A 9,814-nucleotide genomic window follows, 5' to 3' on the forward strand; every position below is an offset into this window, starting at 1 on the left:
ACCAGGACCGACCCGGGCTGCCACTCAGAGTGCTGGTTGGAACAGGAGGCATATTCAGTGTCCAGGAGTCAGACGGCCCTCCGAGGCCACCGCTTGGCCATCCCAGTGTGCTGCAGCAGCAAAAAATGAGCACGCCTCTGTCCCCAGGGAGAAGTCACCTCCCGGATCGCTCAAAACAGGTCTAAGGCCCCGCCTCCTTTCCCCAGTCGGCGCCCCGCCCCAATCTCGCCTCCGGCCCCGCCCTCCGGCTCCGCCCCGACTTAGGCCCGCCCCCGACTCAGACCCCGCCTTCCCCTCCCAGCCCCTGCACCCCTCCCACTGAACTGCGGGACCTAGGAGCGGGCCAGGCTAGGCTGGCGACGCTGCCCGCTCCCGGGCTGGCAAGGGCCGCGGGCGCCGGGCTCGGGGCTCCAGAACCCGCCGATGGGAAGCAGCACTCGAAAGGGCGAGAGACGACGCCGCGGCCACTCATACCCCCGCGGTCACCATGGGGAACAAGCAGACCATCTTCACTGAAGAGCAGCTCGACAACTACCAGGTAAAGCCGGCGCGCCGCGGCCCCTGTAGTCTTCCTTTCTGTCCTTTTCCCAGGCCTCGCAAAAGCAGACTCACCGAGGTTCAAAGCCTGCCGCTGCCTTCAGCGTGCAGCGTCACCTTGGGTGACTTCCCCTCCATGAGCCTCAGTTTCCCAGGCCCGGGAATGTGAGAGCATTCCAGTTAGAGTATTCTGTCAGATGCGTCTCACTCACCCTCTCTTCTCTTTCTTATTGACCTTCCTGCTCTCCCAGGCTGAACCCCAGCCATTCCTCTCAGCCCACTGGGCATGACCCTCATCCCAAAAAGGTCTTGGAGTAGGGGGAGGACAAGAGGCCCCAAATGTAGTTACAGGTAGTTGGGGTGTGTCGTTTATCTGTTATAACTGGAGGAAGGAGGCTACATACCCACATCTCCTAACCTACTTCGTGATCCTAGTACCCCTTTCACCCCAGATTCTTCCAAGTTCAGAGTTAGCTGTCCATATCAGTGGACAAGGCCCCAGCCATGTGAAAACTTTTCTGTAGGTATGGGAGGAAACCTTAGCTCTTGGGTGGTCCAGAGTCTTGCTCAGCTGCCTTAGCTTACCATGTAATGTCTCCCATCTTTCAAGGCACTGTTGTGAAGTCTTCTTAGTATCCTCTAAACAGATTGGTTAGGAGTGTTATGTCACGTATATTCCTACCTTAGATATGTGCAACCTCCGTGAATGTTCAGTTAGCATGGAGCAGTTACCTCCAGTGTGACCCAAGTGATAGAATATGTATTGAGGAAGGCCCTAGTGGACAGGGGAGGGCAATAGCTCTTGCTTTGACTGGAAGCTTCAGAAACAGTGCACAGCTTGCACAGGGCCTTGGGAAGTCAGGATTTTTGCCCAGAAAGTTCTGGAAGGAGGCATTTTAAGTGGCAATAGATTCCGGCAAACAGCTCAAACCCAGGAGAGAAGAGTGGTCTGGGGAGGGTGGGGAGCCTGCATCCCCATTCAGACCAGCGTAGCATTGGGTTACTACTCAGACTCAGTCCAGTGTTGAGTTCTGATCCTTTGCCAGGGCCCAGCTAGACCCTGCCAGGGAAAGGAGAGCCAGGAAACATGAGAGCCCCACATCTCCTTTCCTCTGGCTCTCTGGTATGGCCATCCGGGGCTGGGTGAGGGCCCCAGAGTTATATTCCCTTTTCCAAGTAACTCTGGGATTCCTGGAACTTCACAGTCTGATGGTCTTCCCTCCCTGAGGCGAGATGCTCCACTTCCTGCTCTCCAGATGCCCCTGCCCAGAGTTTCAGCTACTACCCTGGCCACTTATGTGCATGGCACACCCATTCTCTCTTCCTCTCTCGTGCCTACACAGGGCCCACTGCCCTCCCCAGAAGCCTCTGCATCCCTCCAGCCAGTCCAGCTCTTTGCTTCAGCCCATGTCTTCAGTTAAGAACAAGCCCCATGTAAGACTCCACCTACTTTGCATCTCACCTTGAGATCCCCTGTCTATCTCAAGAACATGACCCTGACCAGCCCTCCAAAGTCTCCTAGGGACAGAGGTCTAATGGCGCGTCCTCCCCTCCTGCCACAGCCTTGTGGTCTTTTGTCCCTCTTCTCTTCGTTCTCTCTTTCCATCCCCCACTTACTTGTCCCTCCTTCCTTCATCTGTCTTTCAAAAGATAGCATATGCCTCACTGTAGTTGGATTGACTGTGTAAAAGCCAGGCTCCTTTAGGAAACCCTAAGAAGCCATCCACTGGACCTGGATGAATAACAGACATAAACACTGTGCCCAGCTCTAGCAGGGAGCTTTCTAAACTAGGTACAGTCACCTTCTCTCCAGGTCATTCTGGTGTCTCGGGATGACTGAACAGCAGAACAGGGCTCATCCTAGTCAGGTCTGGGTTCAGCTGGTCTATGACTTTCTTCCTTCCTTCCTTTTAAATTACATTTATTCATTTTAGGTGTTAGTATTTTCATGTATGTATGTGACCCTGTGTGTGACCGTTGCCCATGGAGGCCAGAAGAGGACAATAGGTCCCTGGGACTTGAGTTACAGATGGTTGTAAACCACTGTCTGGGTATTGGGAATTCAACCCAGGTGTTGTGTAAAGGCAGCAACTGCTCCTAACCACTGAGCCATCATCTCTCCCGCCCCCCCCCCCCCTTCATTTCTTACTTCAAGCCCAAGGCACCCTTCAGGGAGGGCTTCCAGTCAAGCTGGCGCTGTTGTCTCAGCTTCTCAGCAGCAGGCTGTCAAGGCCTCACATCTCCAGGAAGGGTTCCTTGACCTCACCCTGGGAGTGCACAGTGGACCCATGAAACACATCCCTTTCCAGGCCTTTCTCTGGCCACTGAATGGTTCCTACCAGGCAATGCTGCTGTCTGCACTTCTCTCTTCCTGTGAAGCGTTTTCTATGAAAGAAGAGGCTTGTGAGGAAAAAGGAAGGAAGGAAGGAAGGAAGGAAAGAGGGAAGGAAGGAAGACAAACATGTCTATCATAGAGTTCAAGGAGGGCAAAGAACTCCATATAGGGATTCTGAAGTCCTGGGTTCAAGTTGTAGTTGGGCAGTTGACGCTGTGGGAGTTAACAAGTTGATGTTCTCTTTTGGGCCCAGGTTCCACTCCTGTGGTGGGAATTCTTCCTAATCCAGCTAGGCTTATGTAAGTCACAACGCTGTCATGGGGATCAACTCAGGCCATTCTGGAGCCTGACCTCCAGCCGTTTGGTGAATGGTAGGGCCATTCCCAGGCTGGGCAAGCAGAGCCAGACAGGCATCCTGTCTCCTTTACACGGCACAGATAGCGGCTTGGCTCTTGACCACTGCTGTAGGCAGGCCAAGTAGATAAGGAGCAGGTGGCAGACAGAGCTCTTGAGTTGAGAGGGGAGGGAAGGCTTTGGAAGCGCTAGAGAGGAGGGCGAATTGGTGGCACATACATTGGAGGCAGAATTAAATTTTGGAAATTACTTCCAGGCTTCTACTAGTAACTAGAAGATCCCAGCCTGGCCTATTTGGTGCTTACAGAATCCTGACCCCAATTCCCCCAGTCCAACCCCCCGAGACAGTTTTCACATCTGTAAGACAGGGAAATAGCACCAGGATGGTGCCAAAGATGAAATGAAATTGGCAATTAGAGTCCCTCATGCAAGGCGCATGGTAATTGTGTCCTGGTTGTGAGGTGGTTCTCAGCCTGGGCTGAACTTTAGAATCACTGAGTGATGGGCTGAAGTGGGAGCCCTGGGGGATTGAACCTAAAGCTTTCTGTATGCTAGGCACTCCATTACCGTCGACGTATATCTCCATGCCTGGTCTTCTGTTCACTTACTACATTTTCAGACAGTATTTTACTCAGTAGTCAAGGCAGGTCTTGAACCTGTGACCCTCCTTCCTTAGCCTTCTAAGTAGTTGGGATTACAGGCCTGTTTAGAAGGGTTGAGTGGCTCTAAAGGCCATTGATGCCTGGGAGGACACAGGGATGTCACATGTCATTGGTCTGAGAGGTGGCAAGGCCCAGGTATTTTAAACTGCTCCTCAGATGGCCTGCCCTGGGAATGTTCTCTTGCTAGTAGGAATCCGCACACTGGGGGATGCTTTTAAAATATACCTTCCTACCCAGAGTTTAAGAGTCTGCATTTCTACCGTATTCCCAGGAGGCTGCTGCTATGACTTGGGTACCGTTCCTTAAAGAACAATGTCCAGAAGGTGAGTCTAGTTGTGCTAAGGTAGCCAGGATACATGGGAAAAGTGCTTTTGCAAGCAGCTCTCTTGAGGGGTCTGTATATGTAGGAGGAACTTTGAATATATGTAGGAGGAACACAGAGAGACTGGAGGCAGGACTCCCTCTCCCCTATTCCAGTTCTGTGATGGGGCTTCCAGGTTAGTTAGCAGAGCCCTCAGCCCCTTCCACAGATTCCTTCAGATGGCAGAGCTAGCCCTGTAGATAGGAAGAATGTTTCTAGGAAGCTTTGTCAGGCTGCCTTTGCTGCCTGTTCTTGGTCTCTGAGAACAGCTGAGGAACTAGCCCATATGCCCTCAGCCTACCTGACTCTTAGCTCTGGCAGACAGGGAGTTTTCTGTCTACATTGGATCAGGGTGGGGTTGCTGCTTCTGAGCTTTTCCTGACTACTACAGAGGAGACATTGCCAAAAGCAAAGTTGAGCCCTCTAGGAAAACCCCCTGTGTTTCTGTGATGGGCACAGCCACATGGAGTCTTCATCTGTCTCCCAGTTGACAGCAGATAGCTTGGAAAGACAGATTCGCTGGGCTTCGTGGGAACCTGGAAATTGCACCCATCTTCCTTCTTTGCCTACACAGAGGCAGCAAGGAAAACCCTAGCTACTGTGCACATACAGTGTGTGTCCTCTTTGGCCCACCTCAATGTGCAATTCTACCAGCCTGGTGTCTAGCAGCTCCAGGTCTTCCAGAGCCAGCCTGGCTGTTGGTGCACCCTGGGCTGTGTCCATACGCCCCCTAATCAGAGCAGTTCTGCTTAGCATAAGGCCCCAGAAGGCCCTGTGGGCTCTGGGCTCTGCAGAGTCTGAGGCTTTCTTCCTTCATGCTACAACAGTGGGCAGAGGCAGAAGATCTAGACAGCAGGAGGTAAATGGAAAAGCCCTGCATTGGTGACATTTTAAGTCCTGTTGGGCCACTTTCACTTCCTCTCTCCTTGACCTGACATAGTAACTATTATCTAAGACTAGGCCATGAACAGATGTACTTCAGCCAGCCAGAAGGTCCTTACAGAGTCCAGATGCTACCTGTCCACTCCCCTCTTCTAGGTTCTGCCCCCATACGTCAGGCCCTCCATCTTTCTACGCCCCCTCGGTGTGATATCCCTTGTCCTAACACCACAGATCATATGTCCGGAACTGTAAGTTCCCAAACTCAGGACTGCTACCCACAGCTCTTTAGGACATCCACTTTACCCTGCCTGCCCACATGATACTGTATTCTCAGTGCCTCTGGTGGTGTGCCGAGGCACCCTGCTGTTCCTCTTTATAGTGGTCTCTAGAATTGTCTATTGGCTACCCCTCTGATCTCCCACAATGTATCCCCTTGGCCTTGAAATCTACTGTGGCCACTTGTGTTCCTCTTTGCTGACTACCCTCAAGAGTGCCACCCAGCCCCACCCCACCTATGCTTCACTGTCCTGGGCCCAGTTGGCAGGGGCCGTGGATCAAAAGTTTTTGGAAGCATCTTCTGGACCTAGAATTGGCTGTCCCTCTGGAGGACAAATGGGGAGTAGTAGGCACTTTTTTGCTTTGGGTCCAGGACTGTTGGATGGGGCACCAAAGCTGTAAGGGTTCTAAGAGAACACCATTTGTGTATTCCCTCCACAGGACTGCACTTTCTTCAATAAGAAGGACATCCTCAAGTAAGTATGGCTTCTTGTCTATCTCTTTGGGGCTAGGGCTGTGGTAGGAGTGGGGTCATTTGGGACCTGGTACCATAGGGACCCCCATCTTTTAAGCTAGAGGCTCTAATAATCCTCTGGCTTCAATGTCTGTCACTCCTGGGATGTCCAAAAGCCAAAGGCTTACCCATCATGCCTGAGCTATTTGCAAGAGGTCTCCAGGATAGCCCCTCTCCTTGTGACCTAAGGTGGAGATCCTGAACAGGAGAGATTGCAATGTTGCCAGTCTCAGACCAGTGAGCAGCTATTACAGGATGCTACGAAACCTGCAGCCATTGTTGGCCCCCTCTACCTAGGCTATCCGGTGTCACTAAAAGCCAGCAAAGTCTCAGGATCAGTTTCCCTGGAGATCGATGCTCAGGCTGGGGCTACAGCCTGGTGCAGCCTCCCTAGAGAGTTGTGCTGGTGTTTTTTTCACTCCCTTGATCACTCTGTGTGGACAGTACTCCTCTTCCAGCCTACCATTCTACCTTGTCACTTGGGTGGACACAGGCTACCCCCTTTTTACCTCTTAGGGGTTCAGAGCCCCCAAGACTGGGTCTCAGGCCTGAGCTCTCCTCCCACATCCCCAGCCCCGGAGCTCTATGACCTCAGCGAGGTTTGACCCTCTGGAGCCTCACTTTCTGGGGTTCTGGTTCCACTATCAAGAGGCAGTAGTCAAAAGTGCAGTACCTGACCACTGGAACTCTCCTGAATGTGTCCTCAGTGAGGATTTCTGGTACTGACTCTGACCTTCCAGAGTTCTTGGGACAAGCCCTCTTTTCAGTAGGAAATCCACAGGAATCCTTTATTGAGGCTATTGAGGTGCTTTCAACCCCCTTAGCCCCAGCTTTATACATGCTGGTTCTGGGCTGCTTGTGCTCTGAGGCTCATGAAGTTTCTATTCTGATCCAATTCCCTGCCACCCCAGCACTTATAATACTCTTAAAGCCAGTCAAAGTAACTAGCTCCCATCTGGGGAAGAATTCAGATGTCTCTATCCATGCCTGGCACCTGGCCATGGTGCCTTTTGGCCACCAGTGATGAGGGATGGGAGGACTGGACACAGGAGGGTGTTCCTGGCTGGCAAAATGCAGAGAGAAAGGCGCAGTCCAGTGTCTCCTTTTCATGTCCCCTGATCTCTGTGAGATCAGCAAAGTTATCCTTAGAAAAGAATGGCTCAATACCAGGCCAAGAGTTGGGGCTGGTCTGACAGGCCTTTGAAGATGTCTCTGGAAAATAAAGGGCACTTAGGTAAAGGTCCCTGGGTCTTGACATCCCTGGCCTTTTTATTTCCACAGTAGAGAAAGAACAAGTGTCAGGTCCCCTCATGGGTGAAGGAACCTCCCAGGTATCTGGACACCCTGCCTGAGCAGTTTCCTGTCTTGTTTCTGGGTTTCAATCCCAGCAGAGGCCCACTTCACTGACCCCTGCAGCCCTGTCAGGCCAGCCCCTCTCCACTGCTCACATCTCAATGAGGTCCAGAGATGATAAGGAACAAAGACGACCAGCAATGTCCAGCAGGTCAGTGGTAGAGCCAGCCTGGCCAGACCCTGCCTCCATTGGTGTGCCCCCCTCCTTCCCTACCTGCCAGCTGCTTGTCTCCTTGGTAAGCTGCACCCTGAGTACTGACCAGATGGCAGGGAGGAAACCTGAGCCGGAGGTTCTTCTGTCAGTGTGTTTCCGATCACAGATAACCGTGATCCCTGTCCAACTGCTCCCCCTACCCACAAGCCCTGTAGACCCCAGTCCCCTCTAGACATAGCCCTTCCATCCCAGCACGGGGGTGGGTGGGCAGCCCACCCCACCCCCTCCCACCCCCTTCCACGCTTCCTGTGGGTAAGGGCTTAGACCTTTAGCTTCTTTGTCCTCAGTGACGCTTGGTTCCTGAACAAGTGGACAGGAATCCTGTCCCCTCCAGCCAAAGACAAGCTTGTCCAGTTGACACCCTGAGGAATCTGCCAAGTGATTGCTTTATTATTTATTTTCTTAACCTTTAAAAAAATGTCTGTAATCTGTTTTAATTACTTTTTATTTATCTTTATTATATACGAGGTGTCTGAAACTTAACTGCCTGCAGGGCCAACCTGCACCATGAGTAAAGGAAGTGGGACAACCCCTGGGTCAGTGCTGCAGAAATAACTGCTCCCAGTCCCAGCAGGATCACCAAACAAATGTACCGCGTAAACATCTTTCTGTGTGTAAATGTTGGCAAATAAATTTGAAAATTTAATTTAATTCTTTCTCTTCTAAAAATGTAATATATGTAAACCCCACTGTGAGAGCCAGGCATTCATGTGGGCTATTCGTTTATGACTTTTCAGAGGAATCCTTCTTTCTCCTAATGATTCCAAACGCTGCATATCATAGGCTACATTTCATAATACATTTCATAATAATTCGACTCATCTTGGTCTGGTGCCAGTGTCCCCTGTCTGTCTGTCTGTCTGTCTGTGTTTTCTTACGGTGGTGGGGAGCACAGGAGGCAGGTGGTTAAGACAAGATCTCGCTATAGGGAGTTGGCTGGTCTCAAACCTTTGCAGTTCCTCTGTTTCATTCTTTGGGCTCCGGGATGAGAGTTCGGTTTTGTCTCCCCCTCTCCCTCTCTTTACCAGTCTCCCTTCCCCTTCCTCTCTTTGTTTATTTATTATTTATTGATTTTTGGGGTTGGGCTTTGTTGGTTTTTCTTGTTCGTTAGTTGGTGTTTGTTTTTGAGATGGAGTCACCCTGTATAGCTCAGGCTGGCTTTGAACTTGAACTCTTCTTCCTGCGTCAGCCTCCTCAGTGGTCAGAAGGGCTCTGTGAACTTCTAGAAACACCCATGGGCTTCCATATCCGCTTTCACGCAGCCAGAGTGGCACAGTTGTCATTTCTGGTTCTCAGGGTTATGACAGGACACAGATGTAGACATCTTTCTTAACCTGGTGCTCTTCATTGAGGGAAGAAGTGACAGAGATGTAGATTCTTTCTCTCTCTCTCTCTCTCTCTCTCTCTCTCTCTCTCTCTTTCTCACTTTCTTTCTCTTCTCTCTTTCTTTCTTTCTTTCTTTCTTTCTCTCTTTCTTTCTTTCTTTCGATGATTTTCCTCCCACAGTAATTTGGGTTTTCAGATTCTTCATGGAGTTCCTTTAAAATTCCCAGCATCATTCTAGTTATTTTACTTTCTAAATTTTTAATGTTTTAAAAGATTTATTTCTTTTGTTTTATATGCATTGAGTGTTTTTTTCCCTGCATATGTACCACATACATGCCTGGTGCCTGCAGACATCAGCAGAGGGGATCAGAGGAGGATGTTGGATGCCCTAGAGTTAGAGTCACAGGTCTTATGAGCCGTAGTGTGGGTGCTGAGAACTGAACCCAGGTCCTCAGCAAGAGCAACGAGTGTTCTTAACTGCCAAACCTTCGCTCCAGCTTCATGTATGTATGTATGTATGTTTGTATGTATGTATGTATGTATGTATATATGTATTTTTAAGTGTGTGTGTTTGTGTGTGTTTTGTGTACATGCAATGCATGCGTATATGCCTGAGGAGGTCAGAGATGTCAGATCCCTTGGAGTTGGAGTCATGGCTTTATGTGCTGCTTTCTGTGAGTGTTGGGACAGTAACACGCCTATGGAAGAGAACATGCTCTTAACCAGAGTCACCTCTAGGCCCTAGTTGTTTTAGAACAATATACTAGGGCAGAACCTGGTTCCTCACTTTAGGGAGCACCCACAGCTTGATGCCATGCCCACCTCTTCTGGGGCATCATTGGCAGGCTAGCAGGCAAATAGGAGTGTAGAAATAGCTACAGTCTGATGCCAGGTTGTTAATATATATATGCGTATTTGTGTATGCATTTGTGTGCATGGCTGCACGTGTTTTGTTCCTTTCCTTTCCTTTCCCTTCCCTTCCCTTCCCTTCCCTTCCCTT

The 9,814-nt window shown here is 50.6% G+C and overlaps 1 protein-coding gene across 6 annotated transcripts in view; it reads left to right on the top strand.

Moving 5' to 3' along the window:
• The first annotated feature begins 349 nt into the window (after positions 1-349).
• Positions 350-9,814, top strand: part of Cib2 (calcium and integrin binding family member 2) — a 16,782-nt gene continuing 7,317 nt past the window's right edge. Inside the window, exons 1-3 of one of the 6 annotated variants that reach the window (XM_028783321.1) lie at positions 464-538; positions 5,849-5,883; positions 7,310-7,425. In XM_028783321.1, the coding sequence (XP_028639154.1) occupies positions 7,376-7,425 (50 nt within the window). In that variant the 5' untranslated portion in view covers positions 464-538; positions 5,849-5,883; positions 7,310-7,375. Of the gene's footprint in view, positions 539-4,172; positions 4,212-5,302; positions 5,380-5,848; positions 5,884-7,202; positions 7,426-9,814 lie in introns of those variants that run through there. The other 5 variants (XM_028783320.1, XM_028783324.1, XM_028783318.1 and 2 more) reach the window with 5 other exon arrangements.

This window comes from Grammomys surdaster, unplaced genomic scaffold (assembly GCF_004785775.1).
Source record: "Grammomys surdaster isolate TR1022 unplaced genomic scaffold, NIH_TR_1.0 1057, whole genome shotgun sequence".
In the NCBI taxonomy this organism is placed as follows: domain Eukaryota; kingdom Metazoa; phylum Chordata; class Mammalia; order Rodentia; family Muridae; genus Grammomys; species Grammomys surdaster.